General features: G+C 40.7%; 1 protein-coding gene across 1 annotated transcript in view; it reads left to right on the top strand.

The window, feature by feature from the left end:
* The window catches only part of LOC124122507 (dual oxidase 1-like), a 74,506-nt gene that overhangs the window by 11,927 nt on the left and 35,537 nt on the right, over positions 1–27,042 (top strand). Inside the window, exons 2-7 of the mRNA XM_048403724.1 lie at positions 10,273–10,314; positions 14,727–14,792; positions 21,182–21,343; positions 22,014–22,201; positions 23,054–23,273; positions 25,455–25,621. Of these exons, the coding sequence (XP_048259681.1) occupies positions 10,273–10,314; positions 14,727–14,792; positions 21,182–21,343; positions 22,014–22,201; positions 23,054–23,273; positions 25,455–25,621 (845 nt within the window). The remainder of the gene's footprint in view (positions 1–10,272; positions 10,315–14,726; positions 14,793–21,181; positions 21,344–22,013; positions 22,202–23,053; positions 23,274–25,454; positions 25,622–27,042) is intronic.

Here is a 27,042-nt window from a genome sequence, read left to right as displayed (position 1 = left end):
CTGGTGTATAAATCACTATTCAATGTGCACCTGATGTATAAATCGCTATTCAATGTGCACCTGGTGTATATATCGCTATTTAATGTGCACCTGGTGTATAAAATCACTACTCAATGTGCACCTGGTGTATATATCGCTATTCAATGTGCACCTGGTGTATAAATCACTATTCAATGTGCACCTTGTGTATATATCGCTATTCAATGTGCACCTGGTGTATAAATCACTATTCAACGTGCACCTTGTGTATATATCGCTATTCAATGTGCACCTGGTGTATATATCGCTATTCAATGTGCACCTGGTGTATAAATCGCTATTCAATGTGCACCTGGTGTATATATCACTATTCAGTATGCGCCTTGTGTATATATCGCTATTCAGTGTGCACCTGGTGTATATATCGCTATCAGTGTTCGTCTGGTGTATATATTGCTATTCAGTGTGCACCTGCTGTATATATCGCTGTTCAGTGTGCACCTGGTGTATATATCGCTATTCCGTGTGCACCTTGTTTTATAGTTCGCTATTCCGTGTGCACCTTGTTTATATATCGCTATTCAGTGTGCACCTGGTTTATATATCGCTAGTCAGTGTGCACCTTGTGTATATATCGCTATTTAACGTGCACCCGGTGTATATATCGCTATTCAACGTGCACCTGGTATACATCACTGTTCAATGTGCACCTGGTGCATAAATTCCTATTCAATGTGCACCTGGTGTATATATCGGTATTGAACGTGCACCTGGTGTATAAATCACTATTCAATGTGCACCTTGTGTATATATCGCTATTCAACGTGCACCTGGTGTATAAATCACTATTCAATGTGCACCTGGTGTATATATCTCTATTCAATGTGCACCTGGTGTATAAATCACTATTCAATAAGCACCTTGTGTATATATCGCTATTCAATGTGCACCTGATGTATAAATCACTATTTAATGTGCACCTGGTGTATATATCGCTATTCAATGTGCACCTGATGTATAAAAACACTATTCAATGTGCACCTTGTGTATATATCGCTATTCAATGTGCACCTGGTGTATATATCACTATTCAGTATGCGCCTTGTGTATATATCGCTATTCAGTGTGCACCTGGTGTATATATCGCTATCAGTGTTCGTCTGGTGTATATATTGCTATTCAGTGTGCACCTGCTGTATATATCGCTGTTCAGTGTGCACCTGGTGTATATATCGCTATTCCGTGTGCACCTTGTTTTATAGTTCGCTATTCCGTGTGCACCTTGTTTATATATCGCTATTCAGTGTGCACCTGGTTTATATATCGCTAGTCAGTGTGCACCTTGTGTATATATCGCTATTTAACGTGCACCCGGTGTATATATCGCTATTCAACGTGCACCTGGTATACATCACTGTTCAATGTGCACCTGGTGCATAAATTCCTATTCAATGTGCACCTGGTGTATATATCGGTATTGAACGTGCACCTGGTGTATAAATCACTATTCAATGTACACCTTGTGTATATATCGCTATTCAATGTGCACCTGGTGTATAAATCACTATTCAATGTGCACCTGGTGTATATATCGCTATTCAATGTGCACCTGGTGTATAAATCACTATTCAATAAGCACCTTGTGTATATATCGCTATTGAATGTGCACCTGATGTATAAATCACTATTTAATGTGCACCTGGTGTATATATCGCTATTCAATGTGCACCTGGTGTATAAATCACTATTCAATGTACACCTTGTGTATATATCGCTATTCAATGTGCACCTGGTGTATAAATCACTATTCAATGTGCACCTTGTGTATATATCGCTGTTCAACGTGCACCTGGTGTATAAATCACTATTCAATGTGCACCTGGTGTATATATCGCTATTCAATGTGCACCTGATGGATAAATCGCTATTCAACATTCACCTGGTGTATAAATCACTATTCAGTATGCGCCTTGTGTATATATCGCTATTCAGTGTGCACCTGGTGTATATATCGCTATCAGTGTTCGTCTGGTGTATATATTGCTATTCAGTGTGCACCTGCTGTATATATCGCTGTTCAGTGTGCACCTGGTGTATATATCGCTATTCCGTGTGCACCTTGTTTTATAGTTCGCTATTCCGTGTGCACCTTGTTTATATATCGCTATTCAGTGTGCACCTGGTTTATATATCGCTAGTCAGTGTGCACCTTGTGTATATATCGCTATTTAACGTGCACCCGGTGTATATATCGCTATTCAACGTGCACCTGGTATACATCACTGTTCAATGTGCACCTGGTGCATAAATTCCTATTCAATGTGCACCTGGTGTATATATCGGTATTGAACGTGCACCTGGTGTATAAATCACTATTCAATGTGCACCTTATGTATATATCGCTATTCAACGTGCACCTGGTGTATAAATCACTATTCAATGTGCACCTTGTGTGTATATCGCTATTCAACGTGCACCTGGTGTATAAATCACTATTCAATGTGCACCTGGTGTATATATCTCTATTCAATGTGCACCTGGTGTATATATCGCTATTCAATGTGCACCTGATGTATAAATCACTATTTAATGTGCACCTGGTGTATATATCGCTATTCAATGTGCACCTGGTGTATAAATCACTATTTAATGTGCACCTGGTGTATATATCGCTATTCAATGTGCACCTGGTGTGTAAAAACACTATTCAATGTGCACCTTGTGTATATATTGCTATTCAATGTGCAACTGGTGTATAGATCACTATTCAGTATGCGCCTTGTGTATAGATCGCTATTCAGTGTGCACCTGGTGTATATATCGCTATCAGTGTTCGTCTGGTGTATATATTGCTATTCAGTGTGCACCTGCTGTATATATCGCTGTTCAGTGTGCACCTGGTGTATATATCGCTATTCCGTGTGCACCTTGTTTTATAGTTCGCTATTCCGTGTGCACCTTGTTTATATATCGCTATTCAGTGTGCACCTGGTTTATATATCGCTAGTCAGTGTGCACCTTGTGTATATATCGCTATTTAACGTGCACCCGGTGTATATATCGCTATTCAACGTGCTCCTGGTATACATCACTGTTCAATGTGCACCTGGTGCATAAATTCCTATTCAATGTGCACCTGGTGTATATATCGTTATTGAACGTGCACCTGGTGTATAAATCACTATTCAATGTGCACCTTGTGTATATATCGCTATTCAACGTGCACCTGGTGTATAAATCACTATTCAATGTGCACCTGGTGTATATATCTCTATTCAATGTGCACCTGGTGTATAAATCACTATTCAATAAGCACCTTGTGTATATATCGCTATTCAATGTGCACCTGATGTATAATAATTATTTAATGTGCACCTGGTGTATATATCGCTATTCAATGTGCACCTGGTGTATAAAAACACTATTCAATGTGCACCTTGTGTATATATCGCTATTCAATGTGCACCTGGTGTATATATCACTATTCAGTATGCGCCTTGTGTATATATCGCTATTCAATGTGCACCTGGTGTATATATCGCTATCAGTGTTCGTCTGGTGTATATATTGCTATTCAGTGTGCACCTGCTGTATATATCGCGGTTCAGTGTGCACCTGCTGTATATATCGCTATTCCGTGTGCACCTTGTTTTATAGTTCGCTATTCCGTGTGCACCTTGTTTATATATCGCTATTCAGTGTGCACCTGGTTTATATATCGCTAGTCAGTGTGCACCTTGTGTATATATCGCTATTTAACGTGCACCCGGTGTATATATCGCTATTCAACGTGCACCTGGTATACATCACTGTTCAATGTGCACCTGGTGCATAAATTCCTATTCAATGTGCACCTGGTGTATATATCGGTATTGAACGTGCACCTGGTGTATAAATCACTATTCAATGTGCACCTTGTGTATATATCGCTATTCAATGTGCACCTGGTGTATAAATCACTATTCAATGTGCACCTGGTGTATATATCTCTATTCAATGTGCACCTGGTGTATAAATCACTATTCAATAAGCACCTTGTGTATATATCGCTATTCAATGTGCACCTGATGTATAAATCACTATTTAATGTGCACCTGATGTATATATCGCTATTCAATGTGCACCTGGTGCATAAATCACTATTCAATGTGCACCTTGTGTATATATCGCTATTCAATGTGCACCTGGTGTATAAATCACTATTCAATGTGCACCTGGTGTATATATCGCTGTTCAACGTGCACCTGGTGTATAAATCACTATTCAATGTGCACCTGGTGTATATATCGCTATTCAATGTGCACCTGATGGATAAATCGCTATTCAACATTCACCTGGTGTATAAATCACTATTCAATGTGCACCTGGTGTATATATCACTATTCAATGTGCACCTGATGTATAAATCACTATTCAATGTGCACCTGGTGTATATATCGCTATTTAATGTGCACCTGGTGTATAAAATCACTATTCAAAGTGCACCTGGTGTATATATCGCTATTCAATGTGCACCTGGTGTATAAATCACTATTCAATGTGCACCTGGTGTATATATCGCTATTCAATGTGCACCTGGTGTATAAATCACTTATCAATGTGCACCTGGTGTATATATCGCTATTCAATGTGCACCTGGTGTATATATCGCTATTCAATGTGCACCTGGTGTATAAATCACTATTCAATGTGCACCTGGTGTATATATCACTATTCAGTATGCGCCTTGTGTATATATCGCTATTCAGTGTGCACCTGGTGTATATATCGCTATCAGTGTTCGTCTGGTGTATATATTGCTATTCAGTGTGCACCTGCTGTATATATCGCTGTTCAGTGTGCACCTGGTGTATATATCGCTATTCCGTGTGCACCTTGTTTTATAGTTCGCTATTCCGTGTGCACCTTGTTTATATATCGCTATTCAGTGTGCACCTGGTTTATATATCGCTAGTCAGTGTGCACCTTGTGTATATATCGCTATTTAACGTGCACCCGGTGTATATATCGCTATTCAACGTGCACCTGGTATACATCACTGTTCAATGTGCACCTGGTGCATAAATTCCTATTCAATGTGCACCTGGTGTATATATCGGTATTGAACGTGCACCTGGTGTATAAATCACTATTCAATGTGCACCTTGTGTATATATCGCTATTCAATGTGCACCTGGTGTATAAATCACTATTCAATGTGCACCTGGTGTATATATCTCTATTCAATGTGCACCTGGTGTATAAATCACTATTCAATAAGCACCTTGTGTATATATCGCTATTCAATGTGCACCTGATGTATAAATCACTATTTAATGTGCACCTGGTGTATATATCGCTATTCAATGTGCACCTGGTGTATAAAAACACTATTCAATGTGCACCTTGTGTATATATCGCTATTCAATGTGCACCTGATGTATAAATCACTATTCAATGTGCACCTTGTGTATATATCGCTGTTCAACGTGCACCTGGTGTATAAATCACTATTCAATGTGCACCTGGTGTATATATCGCTATTCAATGTGCCCCTGATGGATAAATCGCTATTCAACATTCACCTGGTGTATAAATCACTATTCAATGTGCACCTGGTGTATATATCACTATTCAATGTGCACCTGGTGTATAAATCGCTATTCAATGTGCACCTGGTGTATATATCGCTATTTAATTATAATGTGCACCTGGTGTATAAAATCACTATTCAATGTGCACCTGGTGTATATATCGCTATTCAATGTGCACCTGGTGTATAAATCACTATTCAATGTGCACCTGGTGTATATATCGCTATTCAATGTGCACCTGGTGTATAAATCACTATTCAATGTGCACCTGGTGTATATATCGCTATTCAATGTGCACCTGGTGTATAAATCACTATTCAATGTGCACCTTGTGTATATATCGCTTTTCAATGTGCACCTGGTGTATAAATCACTATTCAATGTGCACCTGGTGTTTATATCGCACGGAGCATGTCGAGGGTGATCAGTGCGAGCTCGGCGCCTCTACATTTGACAGTTGACCCCTTCGCTCGGCATTAAGGAACTGAAACAAGGACTGGTCGGTTCGGAGTCAGAATACTGAGTGTAGTATTCATGTTACACCGTGCTATGGTCTCTCAGTGGTCTAGCACTGTACATCGGCATTAGTCCGCACGCACGCACGCACGCATACATACATACATACATAGCTCTGACCATGACCAAAGGTAATGGAAGGGCGTGCCTGCTTGTTGTGGGAAAAAAAGCTAATATTGAAAAGACGACTTTGATGCAGCAACGCCAGTGTGGGAAAGAAGGAATCAAATGTATGCAAATAATCTACACAAAGTTTTCTAAACATCCGCCATTTATCTTTTGGTGTTATTGTTATATGTTTTAATATCTAAGCTATCTCAAGGACCATGTGGTGAACTGCGTGGTCTATGGATATGTTTTCCTTGGGGCTGTCGAATGTCCATGCAATCTTCTGGACCGGCCGTACTAGTCGTGTCCGTTATCTTAGCTACCATGCTATACATATGTAGTGATTGACCAAGGTTGCTATGTAAGGTGTTGATGACCCTTTCAAGTTAGCTGTCAGTCTGCCTTAAGCTCCATCACCTGATCACAGGCGCTACAGACCGTGCATACACGACGTGTGACAGTGTGTCTTTATGAAACGCATGTATCTGCAATCCTAATACGGAATGTGGACAGAAGTAGATTAGGCAGAACACTTCGTCAAGTTGCCGCAGATGAACCTTTGCTAAACTACATCAAGTGTATTGACGCAAACATACATTAACGTGTATTGACATGCAAAGATTAAACCAGAAAATTAAAACCACTCGATAGTAGTGAGTTAGTATGGTTTTACGCCGCTTTTAGCAATATTCCAGCAATGACACGACGGGGGACACCAGAAATGGCTTCACACATTGTAACCATGTCGGGATTCGAACCCAGGTCTTCGGCGTGACGGGCTACCCGACCGCCCCACCACTCGATAGTAATTGTATTATACTGAAGCAAGCAAACCCATGATCCATGTTTGTGTTATATTCCCTTCTCTTCCTTGCAGTCAAAGTGAGAAAGTCCAAGTACCGTTTGTGTCTGTCCTAGCGGAAATTGTTGACTGAAGACAGGAAGAACTGTCATTCTTCTCTGAAATCCCCTCTCCCTGTGATAAGAAGAAGGTGACCCGCCCACCTCCCTATACGTCCGGTAACCGGATCCGCACACTGTCATGAACTTAATAGATATCAACGAGGAATAAAAGTGTCAGTTTTGCACCAGTGAGCATGCAACGGTCACGATGTATGAGGATTTCTAATTTCAAAGATCGCCTACGTGGTCTAGCTGTAGAGGGTCTGCCCGGAGACCACCTCCATGGACTAGTGGTAGACGGTCTGATGAGAGACCGCCTCCATGGTCTAGCGGTTGAGCGTCTGCCGGGTGACCGCCTCCATGGTCTAGAGGTAGAGAGTCTACCCAGAGACCGCCTCTATGGTGTAGAGATACTGCGTCTGCCCGGAGACTGCCTCCATGGTCTAGAGATAGAGGGTCTGATGGGAGACCGCCTCCATGGTCTAGCGGTTGAGCGTCTGCCGGGTGACCGCCTCCATGGTCTAGAGGTAGAGAGTCTGATGGGAGACCGCCTCCATTGCCTAGCTGTAGGGCGTCTACCCAGAGACCGCCTCTATGGTCTAGAGATACTGCGTCTGCCCGGAGACTGCCTCCATGGTCTAGAGATAGAGGGTCTGATGGGAGACCGCCTCCATGGTCTAGCTGTAGAGCGTCTACCAGGACGCCTCCATGGTCTAAGGGTAGTGCGACTGCCCGGAGACGGCCTTCATGGTCTAGAGATACTGTGTCTGCCCGGAGACGGCCTTCATGGTCTAGAGATACTGTGTCTGCCCGGAGACGGCCTTCATGGTCTAGAGATACTGTGTCTGCCCGGAGACGGCCTTCATGGTCTAGAGATACTGTGTCTGCCCGGAGACGGCCTTCATGGTCTAGAGATACTGTGTCTGCCCGGAGACGGCCTTCATGGTCTAACCGCCTCCGTGGTCTAGTGGTAGAGCGTCCGCCCGGAGAGCGGAAGGTCCAGGGTTCGATCCCAGGCCGCGTCATACAAAAAGACGTTAAAAGATTGTACTTGTTGTTACCCTGTCTGGCGCTCGGCATTAAGGGGCTAAAACAAGGACTGGTCGGCTCAGAGTCAGTATACTGTGTCTGAGTGGGGTATTCATGTTAAACTGCGGCATGGTATCTCAGTGAGCTAGCACTATAAATCGGCATCAATCCGGACTAGTACAAGCAGCCACACACACACATACACGTGCATGCACGTCGCTATATAAGTGCAATAATCTTGGACGCGACGTTAAACCCAATTTCACCTCACCTCACCTTCATGGTCTAGAGATACTGTGTCTGCCCGGAGACGGCCTTCATGGTCTAGAGATACTGTGTCTGCCCGGAGACGGCCTTCATGGTCTAGATGGGAGAGCGTCTACCCAGAGACGGCCTCCATGGTCTATATGTCTATATGGTCTACAACGGAGGTACAGACCTTGTGGTCCTATGGTTTGTGTCATATCACCCAACTGAACTACAGACCTTGTGGTCCTATGGTTTGTGTCATATCACCCAACTGAACTACACACCTTGTGGTCCTATAGTCTGTGTCATATCACCCAACTGAAGTACAGACCTTGTGGTCCTATGGTTTGTGTCATATCACCCAACTGAACTACAGACCTTGTGGTCCTATAGTTTGTGTCATATCACCCAACTGAGGTACAGACCTTGTGGTCCTATGGTCTGTGTCATATCACCCAACTGAACTACAGACCTTGTGGTCCTATAGTCTGTGTCATATCACCCAACTGAGGTACAGACCTTGTGGTCCTATGGTCTGTGTCATATCACCCAACTGAACTACACACCTTGTGGTCCTATAGTTTGTGTCATATCACCCAACTGAGGTACAGACCTTGTGGTCCTATGGTCTGTGTCATATCACCCAACTGAACTACACACCTTGTGGTCCTATAGTTTGTGTCATATCACCCAACTGAGGTACAGACCTTGTGGTCCTATGGTCTGTGTCATATCACCCAACTGAACTACAGACCTTGTGGTCCTATAGTCTGTGTCATATCACCCAACTGAGGTACAGACCTTGTGGTCCTATGGTCTGTGTCATATCACCCAACTGAACTACACACCTTGTGGTCCTATAGTCTGTGTCATATCACCCAACTGAGGTACAGACCTTGTGGTCCTATGGTTTGTGTCATATCACCCAACTGCGGTACAGACCTTGTGGTCTTATGGTTTGTGTCATATCACCCAACTGAGGTACATACCTTGTGGTCCTATGGTCTGTGTGATATCACCCAACTGAACTACACACCTTGTGGTCCTATGGTCTGTGTCATATCACCCAACTGAGGTACAGATCTTGTGGTCCTATTGTTTGTGTCATATCACCCAACTGAACTTCAGATCTTGTGGTCCTATGGTTTGTGACATATCACACAACTGAGGTACAGACCTTGTGGTCCTATGGTTTGTGTCATAGCACGCAAGTGAACTACACACCTTGTTATGAACACACAATGCCATTTAGAAAGTGGTCAAATGTAACACATGTTATATTATAGATAACACTTTCTTAGTAAGACACAGATTCTAGTTCTTTTGTGGTTTTTTAGTCCCCTCCCTGATTCGAACCCACATTTCCAGAGTGAGGCACCTTACTAGATTGTGTCGATGCGCGATGTACCCTGCTGAACTATAGACCGTGTTGTTCTGTCGACTGTGTCGGTGTAATCAGCTGAACTATACGTTGTCTTGCCCTGCTGTGTAGTACAGGAAGAGAATATATGGGTGTCAACTTCTTTATTTGAATGAAGGAGTAAGCATATACTCCGAAACGTTGTGTTCCTCATAATACAGAAGCTGACATTGATATTCTCTTCCTCAGATCATGTGTATCACTTCTAAATGCCTTTCAAAGACCTGATATAGATTGCGGTTGTTCTGTTGTCTGTGTCAATCTAACAAAGTGAAAAATAGACCTCGTTATTCTCTTGACCGCGCCAATCTAACCAAACTAACTATGGGCCTTGCTGTTCTCTTGTCTGCACAAATTTAACCAGGTGAACAATGATTTGCCGCCATGTTATACCCATTGCTGTGACGAGGTGAACTGCGAGTCTTCCTACCTGTTTCTCCATGTACTATGTACACCAAGTACTTGCGCTCATGTGTCCCCTCCTTGTTCCAACAGGTGGACACTCGCAGACATGCAACATGACGGCTTCTGAAGAAGGTAGGTCACAGATCCGCCAGTTTATGTTCGTCAGTTTGACATGCTGTTAAGTAGATTTTACGACACATCCAACATTCGTTGCTAGGTAAATCGGAGACCTGGGTCAATCTCAATTCCATCAAAATTATGTTCCTGTCATACATTAGTGCACTCTTTCTCCATGTATAAATTAGAACACCCTGTCTCCATATACACATTTGGTGCTCCTTGTCTCCATGTATAAATTAGAGCACCCTTTCTCCATATACTCCTTAAGCGCTCGTTGTCTCGATGTATTAATTAGAACACCCAATCTCCATATACTCCTCTCGGGCTCCTTGTCTCGATGCATAAATTAGAACACCCTGTCTCCATGTACTACTTTAGTGGTGCTTGTCTCCATGTATAAATTAGAACACCCTGTCTACATATGCTACTTTAATTTAGTGCTCCTTCTCTCGGTGTATAAATTAGAAACCCTTTCTCTATATACTCCTTTAGTGCTCCTTGTATCCATGTATAAATTAAAGCACCCTGTCTCCATATACTACTATAGTGTTCCTTGTCTCGATGTATAAATTAGAACACCTTGTCTCCATATACTCCTTTAGTGCTCCTTGTCTCCGTGTATAAATTAGAACACCCTGTCTCAATATACTCCTTTAGTGCTCCTTGTCTCGATGTAAACAATTAGAACACACTGTCTCCATATACTACTTTAGTGCTCCTTGTCTCGATGTATAAATGAGAACACCCTGTCTCCATAAACTTCTTTAGTGCTCCTTGTCTCCATGTATAAATTAGAACACCGTGTCTCCATATATTACTTATGTGCTCCTTGACTCCATGTATAAATTAGAACTCACTGTCTCCATCTACTACTTTAGTGCTCCTTGTCTCCATGTATAAATTAAAACATCCTGTCTCCATATACTCCTTTAGTGCTCCTTGTCTCCATGTATAAATTAAAACACCCTGTCTCCATATACTACTTTACTGCTCCTTGTTTCCATGTATAAATTAGAACACCCTGTCTCCATAAACTTCTTTAGTGCTCCTTGTCTCCATGTATAAATTAGAACTCACTGTCTCCATATACTACTTATATGCTCCTTGTCTCCATGTTTAGATTAAAACTCACTGTCTCCATAGACTACTTTAGTTCTCCTTGTCTCCATGTATAAATTAGAACTCACTGCCTCCATATACTACTTTAGTGCTCCTTGTCTCCATGTATAAATTAAAACACCCTGTCTCCATACACTCCTTTAGTGCTCCTTGTCTCCATGTGTAAATTAGAACACCCTGTCTCCATATACTACTTATGTGCTCCTTGTCTCCATGTATAAATTAAAACACCCTGTCTCCATATACTCCTTTAGTGCTCCTTGTTTTCATGTATAAATTAGAACACCCTGTCTCCATATACTCCTTTAGTGCTCCTTGTCTCCATGTATAAATTAGAACACCCTGTCTCCATATACTACTTATGTGCTCCTTGTCTCCATGTATAAATTAAAACACCCTGTCTCCATATACTCCTTTAGTGCTCCTTGTTTTCATGTATAAATTAGAACACCCTGTCTCCATATACTCCTTTAGTGCTCCTTGTCTCCATGTGTAAATTAGAACACCCTGTCTCCATATACTACTTTAATTTAGTGCTTCTTCTCCCGATGTATAAATTAGAAACCCTTTCTCTTTATACTCCTTTAGTGCTCCTTGTCTCCATGTATAAATTAGAGCACCCGGTCTCCATATACTACTTTAATTTAGTGCTTCTTCTCCCGATGTATAAATTAGAAACCCTTTTTCTTTATACTCATGTAGTGCTCCTTGTCTCCATGTATAAATTAGAGCACCCTGTCTCCATATACTCATGTAGTGCTCCTTGTCTCCATGTGTAAATTAGAGCACCCTGTCTCCATATACTACTTAAATTTAGTGCGTCTTCTCCCGATGTATAAATTAGAAACCCTTTCTCTTTGTACTCCTTTATTGCTCCTTGTCTCCATGTATAAATTAGAGCACCCTGTCTCCATATACTACTTTAATTTAGTGATTCTTCTCCCGATGTATAAATTAGAAACCCTTTCTCTTTATACTCCTTTAGTGCTCCTTGTCTCCATGTATAAATTAGAGCACTGTCTCCATATACTCATTTACTGCTCCTTGTCTCCATGTATAAATTAGAGCACCTTGTCTCCATGATCGCCTTTAGTGCTCCCTGTCGCCATGTATAAATTAGAGCACTGTCTCCATATACTCATTTAGTGCTCATTGACGCGATGTATAAATTATAGCACCCTGTCTCCATATACTACTTAAATTTAGTGCTCCTTCTCCCGATGTATAAATGAGAAACCCTTTCTCTTTATACTCCTTTAGTGCTCCCTGTCGCCATGTATAAATTAGAGCACTGTCTCCATATACTCATTTAGTGCTCATTGACGCCATGTATAAATTAAAACACCCTGTCTCCATATACTACTTTAGTGCTCCTTGTCTCGATGTATAAATTAAAACTCACTGTCTCCATATACTACTTTAGTGCTCCTTGTCTCGATGTATAAATTAAAACACCCTGTCTCCATATACTACTTTAGTGCTCCTTGTCTCCATGTATAAATTAAAACACCCTGTCTCCATATACTACTTTAGTGCTCCTTGTCTCAATGTATAAATTAGAACTCACTGCCTCCATATACTACTTTAGTGCTCCTTGTCTCCATGTATAAATTAAAACACCCTGTCTCCATATACTCCTTTAGTGCTCCTTGTCTCCATGTATAAATTAAAACATCCTGTCTCCATATACTACTTATGTGCTCCTTGTCTCCATGTATAAATTAAAACTCACTGTCTCCATATACTACTTTAGTGCTCCTTGTCTCCATGTATAAATTAAAACATCCTGTCTCCATATACTCCTTTAGTGCTCCTTGTCTCCATGTATAAATTAAAACACCCTGTCTCCATAAACGCCTTTAGTGCTCCTTGTCTCCATGTATAGAGTAGAGCACCCTGCACCCTGAGGTGACTGAAATGGGCGTCTATGTTGTAGCACCTTGTTGTCGGGGTGGTAAACACAACAAATGGCTACAGGGTGAGCTGATGGATGTGTATTCTCTCAGAAGAGAAAGGCGAATAAATACGGCCTGTAACAATGTATAAATAATAAGACATCCCGCACAAAAGACATACAACATTGACATTGTTATAATATACATCATGGCTTAAATCTAATGGACATTCAATTATATGAACTTAAAATAGCGAGAAATAGCGAGAAACCTATGTTACTCATGTAGTAAGTAACCTGCACAATGATACAGTAATATATATGCTTATGACCCTATAACCAATTTAGACTAAATAAAAACCCTTTCTACTGTCATAATATTAGACAAGTAAAATGCTACATGATAATAACAAAGATATACGACGTCAGCATATATATAGATACATACACTTATACATTCATGAATAACACATAGACAATACATACCAGATTGGTGAACCCTGTGTCGTGCCAGGTACATCTGCACTGACAAAGTTTCAACTAATGCACATACTATTTACACTATAACTATACACAACACAAAGTAAAATAGGTATTTAAAACAAGGATTTATCAAATTACTTAAATAATGCACTTTCACACATATGCATACATTCTTATACACAATTAACACAATTACCTTAATTTATTTATTTATTTATTTAGGGTTTAGTTTTACGTAGTTAATGTTCAAGTTAAGATGATAATAGCCTAGGATAAATTAGCTATTTATCCTTTAAAGAAACTGCTTTATAATACTTTATCAAAGAACATAATCACAACCAGAATACATTGATCTGTGAATTCAATACACAACCCGACTAGCAATAAACCTAGCACAACTTATTTCTACCTTTAAGAATTAGAAATACAAAAATACATATAAAGCATCACACAAAAAATATACTACAACTAACCTTCAAATTAACACATCCATTGGATCAATGAATATAATTCTGAACACAAGATCCATTCAAAATATACACGAAATGACTATGATGTACATACGTCAAGTGTAATCTGGCCACTGCACCAGATCACAAAAGAACAAAGGTATACCTGTGGTCAGCTGTGAGTGACCACAGAGAACAATAGAGTAGTCTAAGCGCGGGGTGGGATACAAAGTGCTGTGGGTGAAAAGCATGCAGTGGTATGGTTAGTAAAGGCTGGATATAATAGACTGAATGAAACAAATAAACTATGGTATTAATGTTTAAGCTAAAATACAGTTATATGGCAAAAGTAAGACACAGTATATAAACCATGTACTTAATTCAAATCTGAAATAGAATGTGAATACAACTATGGCTAAAATAGATGTATAACCTAACTTGTATGTACACAAAATCACTCTGCCACATCTATGTTTCAGAGTTTGAACTGACTCCAGCTGACGGGTGGTACAACAATCTCCTTCATCCAAACTGGGGAGTTGTAGGTCAGTGACCCTGACGCTTCCCGACGCTCTGCTGTAAACAACTGATGCGTTGCATGACACTCTGCTGTAAACAACTGATGCGTTACATGACACTCTGCTGTAAACAGCTGATCCGTCACATGACACTCTGCTGTAAACAACTGATGCGTTACATGACACTCTGCTGTAAACAACTGATGCATTACATGACACTCTGCTGTAAACAACTGATGCGTTACATGACAATCTGCTGTAAACAACTGATGCGTTGCATGACAATCTGCTGTAAACAACTGATGCGGTGCATGACACTCTGCTGTAAACAACTGATGCGTTACATGACACTCTGCTGTAAACAACTGATGCGTTACATGACAATCTGCTGTAAACAACTGATGCGTTACATGACAATCTGCTGTAAACAACTGATGCGGTGCATGACACTCTGCTGTAAACAACTGATGCGTTACATGACACTCTGCTGTAAACAACTGATGCGTTGCATGACACTCTGCTGTAAACAACTGATGCGTTACATGACACTCTGCTGTAAACAACTGATGCGTTGCATGACACTCTGCTGTAAACAACTGATGCGTTACATGACACTCTGCTGTAAACAACTGAAGCATTACATGACGCTCTGCTGTAAACATCTGATGCGTTACATGACGCTCTGCTGTAAACATCTGATGCTTTACATGACACTCTGATAAAAACAACTGATGCGTTACATGGCACTCTGCTGTAAACAACTGATGCGTTACATGACACTCTGCTGTAAACAACTGATGCGTTAAATGACACTCTGCTATAAACAACTGATGCGTTACATGACGCTCTGCTGTAAACAACTGATGCGTTACATGACACTCTGCTGTAAATAACTGATGCGTCACATGACACTGTGCTGTAAACAACTGATGCGTTACTTGACGCTCTGCTGTAAACAACTGATGCCTTACATGACTGATATAAAGAGCTCATGCATCATATGAGAGTTTGCAGCGAACTTCTCATACAACATATGCCATTGTATTGTAAACAGATGCAACACATTACATTGAATTGTGAACAGTTGTGCAACACATGACATTGTATTGTGAACCGTTGCTGAAACACATGACATTGCATTGTGAACAGTTGTGCAACACATGATATTGTGTTCTGAACAGTTTGTGGAACACATGACACTGTATTGTGAACAGTTGGTCCAAACCATGACATTGTATTGTGAACGGGTGCAACACATGATATTGTAGTGTGAACAGTTGCTGCAACACATGACATTGTATTGTAAACAGTTGTGCAACACATGACATTGTAGTGTGAACAGTTGCTGCAACACATGACATTGCATTGTGAACAGTTGCTGCAACACATGATATTGTGTTCTGAACAGTTTGTGGAACACATGACACTGTATTGTGAACAGTTGGTCCAAACCATGACATTGTATTGTGAACAGGTGCAACACATGACATTGTAGTGTAAACAGTTAGTGGAACACATGACATTGTATCGTGAGGAGTTGGTGCAAAACATGACATTGTATTGTAAACAGTTGGTCCAACACTTGACAATGTATTGTAAACAGTTGTGCAACACATGACATTGTATTTTTAACAGCTGGTGCGACACATGACATTGTTTTCTGAACAGTTAGTGGAACACATGACATTGTATCGTGAGGAGTTGGTGCAACACATGACATTGTATTTTTTAACAGTTGGTGCAACACATGACATTGTATTTTTTAACAGCTGGTGCGACACATGATATTGTTTTCTGAACAGTTGCTGCAACACATGACATTGCATTGTGAACAGTTGTGCAACACATGATATTGTGTTCTGAACAGTTTGTGGAACACATGACACTGTATTGTGAACAGGTGCAACACATGACATTGTAGTGTGAACAGTTGGTGGAACACATGACATTGTATTTTTAACAGTTGGTGCGACACATGACACTGTATTGTGAACAGTTGCTGCAACACATGACATTGTATTTTTAACAGCTGGTGCGACACATGATATTGTTTTCTGAACAGTTGGTGGAACACATGACACTGTATTGTGAACAGTTGGTGCAAAACATGACATTGTAGTGTGAACAGTTGGTGCGACACATGACACTGTATTGTGAACAGTTGCTGCAACACATGACATTGTATTTTTAACAGCTGGTGCGACACATGACACTCTGATGTAAACAACTGATGCGTTACATGACACTCTGCTGTAAACAACTGATGCGTTACATGACACTCTGCTGTAAACAACTGATGCGTTACATGACACTCTGATGTAAACAACTGATGCGTTAGATGCCACTCTGCTGTAAACAACTGATGCGTTACATGACGCTCTGCTGTAAACAACTGATGCGTTACATGACACTCTGCTGTAAACAACTGATGCGTTACATGACACTCTGCTATAAACAACTGATGCGTTACATGACGCTCTGCTGTAAACAACTGATGCGTTACATGACACTCTGCTGTAAACAACTGATGCGTTACATGACACTCTGCTGTAAATAACTGATGCGTCACATGACACTGTGCTGTAAACAACTGATGCGTTACTTGACGCTCTGCTGTAAACAACTGATGCCTTACATGACTGATAAAAACAGCTCATGCATCATATGAGAGTATGCAGCGAACTTCTCATACAACATATGCCATTGTATTGTAAACAGATGCAACACATTACATTGAATTGTGAACAGTTGTGCAACACATGACATTGTATTGTGAACCGTTGCTGAAACACATGACATTGCATTGTGAACAGTTGTGCAACACATGATATTGTGTTCTGAACAGTTTGTGGAACACATGACACTGTATTGTGAACAGTTAGTCCAAACCATGACATTGTATTGTGAACGGGTGCAACACATGATATTGTAGTGTGAACAGTTGCTGCAACACATGACATTGTATTGTAAACAGTTGTGCAGCACATGACATTGTAGTGTGAACAGTTGCTGCAACACATGACATTGCATTGTGAACAGTTGCTGCAACACATGATATTGTGTTCTGAACAGTTTGTGGAACACATGACATTGTATTGTGAACAGTTGGTCCAAACCATGACATTGTATTGTGAACAGGTGCAACACATGACATTGTAGTGTAAACAGTTGGTGGAACACATGACATTGTATCGTGAGGAGTTGGTGCAAAACATGACATTGTATTGTAAACAGTTGGTCCAACACTTGACAATGTATTATAAACAGTTGTGCAACACATGACATTGTATTTTTAACAGCTGGTGCGACACATGACATTGTTTTCTGAACAGTTGGTGGAACACATGACATTGTATCGTGAGGAGTTGGTGCAACACATGATATTGTATTTTTTAACAGCTGGTGCGACACATGACATTGTATTTTTTAACAGTTGGTGCAACACATGACATTGTATTTTTTAACAGCTGGTGCGACACATGATATTGTTTTCTGAACAGTTGCTGCAACACATGACATTGCATTGTGAACAGTTGTGCAACACATGATATTGTGTTCTGAACAGTTTGTGGAACACATGACACTGTATTGTGAACAGGTGCAACACATGACATTGTAGTGTGAACAGTTGGTGGAACACATGACATTGTATTTTTAACAGTTGGTGCGACACATGACACTGTATTGTGAACAGTGGCTGCAACACATGACATTGTATTTTTAACAGCTGGTGCGACACATGATATTGTTTTCTGAACAGTTGGTGGAACACATGACACTGTATTGTGAACAGTTGGTGCAAAACATGACATTGTAGTGTGAACAGTTGGTGCGACACATGACACTGTATTGTGAACAGTTGCTGCAACACATGACATTGTATTTTTAACAGCTGGTGCGACACATGATATTGTTTTCTGAACAGTTGGTGGAACACATGACATAGTATTGTGAACAGTTGGTGCAACACATGACATTGTATTGTGAACAGTTGGTCCAAATCATGACATTGTATTGTGAACAGTTGGTGCGACACATGACACTGTATTGTAAACAGTTGCTGCAACACATGACATTGTATTGTGAACATCTCGTGCAACACATGACATTGTATCGTGAGGAGTTGGTGCAAAACATGACATTGTTTTGTAAACAGTTGGTCCAACACTTGACAACGTATTGTGAACAGTTGCTGCAACACATGACATTGTATTTTTAACAGCTGGTGCGACACATGACATTGTTTTCTGAACAGTTGGTGGAACACATGACATTGCATTGTGGACAGTTGTGCAACACATGATATTGTGTTCTGAACAGTTTGTGGAACACATGACACTGTATTGTGAACAGGTGCAACACATGACATTGTATTGTGAACCGTTGCTGAAACACATGACATTGCATTGTGAACAGTTGTGCAACACATGATATTGTGTTCTGAACAGTTTGTGGAACACATGACACTGTATTGTGAACGGTTGGTCCAAACCATGACATTGTATTTTGAACGGGTGCAACACATGATATTGTAGTGTGAACAGTTGCTGCAACACATGACATTGTATTGTAAACAGTTGTGCAACACATGACATTGTAGTGTGAACAGTTGCTGCAACACATGACATTGCATTGTGAACAGTTGCTGCAACACATGATATTGTGTTCTGAACAGTTTGTGGAACACATGACACTGTATTGTGAACAGTTGGTCCAAACCATGACATTGTATTGTGAACAGGTGCAACACATGACATTGTAGTGTAAACAGTTGGTGGAACACATGACATTGTATCGTGAGGAGTTGGTGCAAAACATGACATTGTATTGTAAACAGTTGGTCCAACACTTGACAATGTATTGTAAACAGTTGTGCAACACATGACATTGTATTTTTAACAGCTGGTGCGACACATGACATTGTTTTCTGAACAGTTGGTGGAACACATGACATTGTATCGTGAGGAGTTGGTGCAACACATGATATTGTATTTTTTAACAGCTGGTGCGACACATGACATTGTATTTTTTAACAGTTGGTGCAACACATGACATTGTATTTTTTAACAGCTGGTGCGATACATGATATTGTTTTCTGAACAGTTGCTGCAACACATGACATTGCATTGTGAACAGTTGTGCAACACATGATATTGTGTTCTGAACAGTTTGTGGAACACATGACACTGTATTGTGAACAGGTGCAACACATGACATTGTAGTGTGAACAGTTGGTGGAACACATGACATTGTATTTTTAACAGTTGGTGCGACACATGACACTGTATTGTGAACAGTTGCTGCAACACATGACATTGTATTTTTAACAGCTGGTGCGACACATGATATTGTTTTCTGAACAGTTGCTGCAACACATGACATTGTATTGTGAACAGTTGGTCCAAACCATGACATTGTTTTGTAAACAGTTGGTCCAACACTTGACAATGTATTGTGAACACTTGCTGCAACACATGACATTGTATTTTTAACAGCTGGTGCGACACATGACATTGTTTTCTGAACAGTTGGTGGAACACATGACACTGTATTGTGGACAGTTGTGCAACACATGATATTGTGTTCTGAACAGTTTGTGGAACACATGACACTGTATTGTGAACAGGTGCAACACATGACATTGTATTTTTAACAGTTGGTGCGACACATGACACTGTATTGTGAACAGTTGGTGGAACACATGACGTTGTATTTTTAACAGCTGGTGCGACACATGATATTGTTTTCTGAACAGTTGGTGGAACACATGACATTGTATTGTGAACAGTTGTGCAACACATGACATTGTATTGTGAACAATTGCTGCAACACATGACCTTGTGTTATATACAACTGATGCACCACATGACCTTGTGTTATATACAACTGATACACCACATGACATTCTGCCTTATACAACTGACACACCACATGACCTTGTGTTATGTACAACTGATACACCACATGACATTCTGCCTTATACAACTGATACACCACATGACCTTGTGTTATATACAACTGATATACCACACGACCTTGTGTTATATACAACTGATACACCACATGACCTTCTGTTATGTACAACTGATACACCACATGACATTGTGTTATATATAACTGATACACCACATGACCTTCTGTTATGTACAACTGATACACCACATGACCTTGTGTTATGTACAACTGATACACCACATGACCTTGTGTTATGTACAACTGATACACCACATGACATTATGTTATATATAACTGATACACCACATGACCTTGTGTTATATACAACTGATACACTACATGACCTACTGTTATATACAACTGATACACTACATGAACTTTTGTTATATACAACTGATACACCACATGACCCTTTAATATGTACGACTGAAGCACCACGTGACCGTGTATTTATTGTACAGATGGCCAGCTGCTCCGGCGAAGTCCCACCGCCTACAGTGACGGCGTGTTTGAACCCTCGGGTCCCAATCGACCCAACCCTTTCGACATCAGCGACGCGGCACACAACGGAACAATTGGCAGGGGCTCCAAGAGAAGAAGGAACGCCTTCATGACATTTTTTGGTAATGAGGATTTGCATTGTCATGTCTGTCTGTCTGTCTGTCGTGCATCTATCATAAGAATCACCCTTGTAGACATGTCTTTCATTTAACCGGAACGCACTGCGAGAACGCTACTTTTTTCAAAAGCGGAATTATTTGTGTAATATTTGATGTTTCCTGTAAGCCGACTTCTCTATCCGCAACGCATGCAAGCATGTAAGCCGTGCATCACGCCACGGAGTGGCATGCTTTCTTCTCCTCAATATCAATCGTACTTGTTACTGTCAATCGTACGTTTGACTTTCAATCATACTTCACACTATCAATCATACTTCTAACTATTAATCCTACCTCTTACTATCAATCACACTTCTCACTGTCAATCATTTTTCAAACTTTTTATTGTACTTATCGCTATCAATTTTATTTCTCACTATCAATAGTAATTATCACCGTCAATCATACTTCTCACTATCAAACGTACTGCTCACTATCAACGTGTATACTCACTATCCATCAGCTTTCTCACAATCAAGCGTAATTCTCAATATCAAGCGTCTTTCTCACAATCAAGCGTAATTCTCAATATCAATCGTACTTTTCATTGTCAATCATAATTCTCACAATCAATTAGACTCTACATTCTACAATACTGTAGTGTGATCTCTCCATCCATTGACATCTAACTCAGGCCAACAAGTCGTAGAAGAGATCATGGATTCCCAGAGACCAGGCTGCCCGAGGGAGTTCTTCAACATCCCGATTCCGAAGAACCACAAATACGCTAAAGAACTTAAGGTGACGGACCCGGAGATGCCCTTCCTGAGATCCCGATACGACCAGAGCACCGGCTACTCACCAAACAACCCCCGACAACAGGTGAGACACAGTTTGCGCACTGATTACTGTCACCTCAACCCCCCTGCCCCCCCCCCCCCCCCCCCCCTTGTTCCCCCTTCCTCCTCCTGCCTTCCCCTGCCTCCACCTCCCTCTCTGCCTCCCCCTCCCTCCCCTTCTCTCTCTCCTCCCCCTCCTCCTCACACCCTCTGAACACATGTGAGACCCAACGTGTACACTGACGAATGTCACCTCCCTTCCCCTGCTACCCAAACAAAAACAAATGAGACACAGCAAGCACACTGACCACTGTCACCCTCATCTCCCGTCCCCCCCCCTGCCCCCTCCCTCCTCCTCCCTCCACTTGCCTCCTCTCAGCAACATGCGAGACACAACATGCACACTGACCACTGTCACCCTCATCTCCCCTCCTCCCCCTGCCCCCTCCCTTCTCCTCCCTCCACCTGCCTCCTCTCAACAACATGCGAAACACAACAAGCACACTGACCACTGTCACCCTCATCTCCCCTCCTCCCCCTGCCCCCTCCCTCCTCCTCCCTCCACCTGCCTCCTCTCAACAACATGCGAGACACAACATGCACACTGACCACTGTCACCTCCATCTCCCCTCCTCCCCCTGCCCCCTCCCTCCTCCTCCCTCCACCTGCCTCCTCTCAACAACATGCGAGACACAACATGCACACTGACTACTGTCACCTCCCTTCCCCTCGAACCAATCAAAGCAAATGAGACACAGCAAGCAAGATGCAAGTTGCTTAACATGACTGTAAGGTCAACAGAATCTGTTTCTTCAGTGAAACGATACGGTCGTGAGATATGTAATGCAAACATGTATGGATGCTCCAGCAGTAAAATTGTTTATCTTTGCAACAGCTGAACGAAATCACGCCGTTCCTGGACGGGAATCTCATGTACGGGTTTGCCAAGGCTTGGACTGATACACTTCGGTCGTTTGAAGGGGGAGAATTAATAGCCAATGATCCAAACGCACCCCTGACGGAATCTATACCAAAGATAAACGACATCCGACTACCGATGGCCAACCCCCCAGCCCCGAAACTTCACATGCTGCGTCCAGTCAGCAGGTTCTACCGTAAGACTTCAACCAGTATCTTATCTGCATAGAACCAACTAGATATAACCTGCATACCATTAGAATCTACTGTATATAATCACCCTACAATCAGAATCTACTGTATATAACCTGCATACCATTAGAATCTACTGTATATAATCACCCTACACTCAGAATCTACTGTATATAACCTGCATACCATTAGAATCTACTGTATATAATCACCCTACAATCAGAATCTACTGTATATAACCTGCATACCATTAGAATCTACTGTATATAATCACCCTACAATCAGAATCTACTGTATATAACCTGCATACCATTAGAATCTAATGTATATAACCTGCATATAACCTACAGTATTTAATCTGCATATAACCTACAGTATTTAATCTGCATATAACCTACAGTATTTAATCTGCATATAACCTACAGTATTTAATCTGCATAGAACCAACTAGATATAACCTGCATACCCAACTTTGTATAATCTGCATAGAACCTACAGTATTTAATCTGCATTGACCCAACTGTGTATAATCTGCATAGAACCTACAGTATTTAATCTGCATTGACCCAACTGTGTATAATCTGCATAGAACCTACAGTATTTAATCTGCATTGACCCAACTGTGTATAATCTGCATAGAACCTACAGTATTTAATCTGCATAGAACCTACTGTATTTAATCTGCATAGAACTTACAGTATGTAACCTAGATACTATTAGTATCTACTGTATATAATTTGCATAGCATTAGAATCTACTGTACATAACCTGCATACTATTAGAATCTACTACATATAATCTGCATAGAACCTACAGTTACTGTATTTAATCTGCATTGACCCAACTGTGTATAATCTGCATATAAACTATTGTATTTAATCTGCATAGAACCTACTGTATTTAATCTGTATAAAACTTACTGTATGTAACCTGCATACTATTAGAATCTACTGTACATAACCTGCATACTATTAGAATCTACTATATATAATCTGCATAGAACCTACAGTATTTAATCTGCATTGACCCAACTGTATACAATCTGCATAGAACCTACTGTATTTAACCTGCATCCTTTTAGAATCTACTGTATATAATCTGCATACTATTAGAACCTACTGTATATAATCTGCATATAACGACAGTATTTAATCTGCATAGAACCTACAGTATTTAATCTGCATTGACCCAACTGTGTATAATCTGCATAGAACCTACAGTATTTAATCTGCATAGAACCTACTGTATTTAATCTGCATAGAACTTACAGTATGTAACCTAGATACTATTAGTATCTACTGTATATAAATTTGCATAGCATTAGAATCTACTGTACATAACCTGCATACTATTAGAATCTACTACATATAATCTGCATAGAACCTACAGTATTTAATCTGCATTGACCCAACTGTGTATAATCTGCATATAAACTACTGTATTTAATCTGCATAGAACCTGCTGTATTTAATCTGCATAAAACTTACTGTATGTAACCTGCATACTATTAGAATCTACTGTACATAACCTGCATACTATTAGAATCTACTATATATAATCTGCAAAGAACCTACAGTATTTAATCTGCATTGACCCAACTGTATACAATCTGCATATAACCGACAGTATTTAATCTGCATAGAACCTACAGTATATAATCTGCATAGCATTAGAACCTACTGTATATAATCTGCATATAACCGACAGTATTTAATCTGCATAGAACCTACAGTATATAATCTGCATAGAACCTACAGTATTTAATCTGCATTGACCCAACTTATATAATCTGCATAGAACCTACTGTATTTAATCTGATTTGGCCGGAATTCGAACCCACAATCATAGGTTTCTGGCCTGCCCAAGGGACGCAACTCTGCACAGCAAATCGCGGCGCCTTAGACGACTGGGCCACCCGTGCCCCCCATGATTTATAGAATCTGTATAGAACCTACTATACGTTTAGAATCCCGTTTCAATTCCAATGTGGCAAAGATGTCTGCTATTTGTTTGAACATTACAAATCTTGGAGAATTTTCAGAATATTTCAAACTTGAAATTTGTTTAAATACACAACAAAAATGTAAGAAGGAATCTGTATGTTTATAAAGGGAAAAGACAAAATAATTCAACATAAATGCTTCATCACTGACGCCACTCACGCACCCACTTGATCCATGCTGCAGGCTTGGGGAATCCCCGTGGCAATGAGAACCCACTACTTCTGTCATTCGGGGTGATGTGGTTCCGCTATCACAACTACATCGCGAGAAGACTTAAAGCGGAACACTCCGATTGGTCTGACGAGCAGCTGTTTAATGCAGCTAGGAAGCGGGTAATCGCACAGCACCAGGTTTGTAATCTACACATGACTTGTACACCACAACCCAACACAAGGTAATACACCTACACATGACTTGTACAACACAACCCAACACAAGGTAATACACCTACACATGACTTGTACACAACAACCCAACACCAGGCAATACACCTACACATGACTTGTATACCACAACCCAACACCAGGTAATACACCTACACATGACTTGAACACCAAAACCAAACATCAGGTAATACACCTACACATGACTTGTACACCATAACCCAACACAACGTAATACACCTACACATGACTTGTATACCACAACCCAACACCACATAATACGGCTACACATCACTTGTATACCACGATCCAGCATCAGGTAATACGGCTACACATGACTTGTATACCACAACCCAACATCAGGTAATACACCTACACATGACTTGTATTCCACAAACCAGCACCAGGTAATACACCTACACATGACTTGTACACCACAACCCAGCATCAGGTAATACACATACACATGACTTGTATTCCACAACCAAGCACCAGGTAATACACCTGCACATGACTTGTATACCACAACCCAGCATCAGGTAATACACCTACACATGACTTATACACCACAGTCCAACACCTCGTAATACACCTACACATGACTTGTATACCAGAACTCAGCATCAGGTAATACATCTACACATGACTTGTATACCACAACCCAGCACAAGGTAATACATCTACACATGACTTGTATACCACAACCCAGCATCAGGTAATACATCTATACATGACTTGTATACCATAACCCAACATCAGGTAATACATTTACACATGACTTGTATACCACAACCCAGCATCAGGTAATACATTTACACATGACTTGTATACCACAATCCAGCATCAGGTAATACATCTACACATGACTTGTAACCATAAACCAACATCAGGTAGTAAATCGTCACATGACTTGTACACCACAACCCAGCATCAGGTAATACACCTACACATGACTTGTACACCAAAACCCAGCATCAGGTAATACACCTACACATGACTTGTATACCACAACCCAGCATCAGGTAATACATCTACACATGACTTGTATACCACAACCCAGCATCAGGTAATACACCTACACATGACTTGTATACCACAAAACAGCATCAGGTAGTAAATCGTCACATAACTTATACACCACAACCCATCATCAGGTAATACACCTACATATGACTTGTACCCCAAAACCCAGCATCAGGTAATACACCTACACATGACTTATACACCACAACCCAACAACTCGTAATACACCTACACATGACTTGTATACCAGAACTCAGCATCAGGTAATGCATCTACACATGACTTGTATACCACAACCCAGCGCAAGGTAATACATCTAAACATGACTTGAATACCACAACCCAGCATCAGGTAATACATCTACA

This window comes from Haliotis rufescens, unplaced genomic scaffold (genome assembly GCF_023055435.1).
Source record: "Haliotis rufescens isolate VD_foot unplaced genomic scaffold, xgHalRufe1.0.p SCAF_1, whole genome shotgun sequence".
Lineage (NCBI taxonomy): Eukaryota > Metazoa > Mollusca > Gastropoda > Lepetellida > Haliotidae > Haliotis > Haliotis rufescens.
The sequence above is the reverse complement of the archived record's forward strand: the minus strand, read 5'-3'. Positions and strand labels throughout refer to the sequence as shown.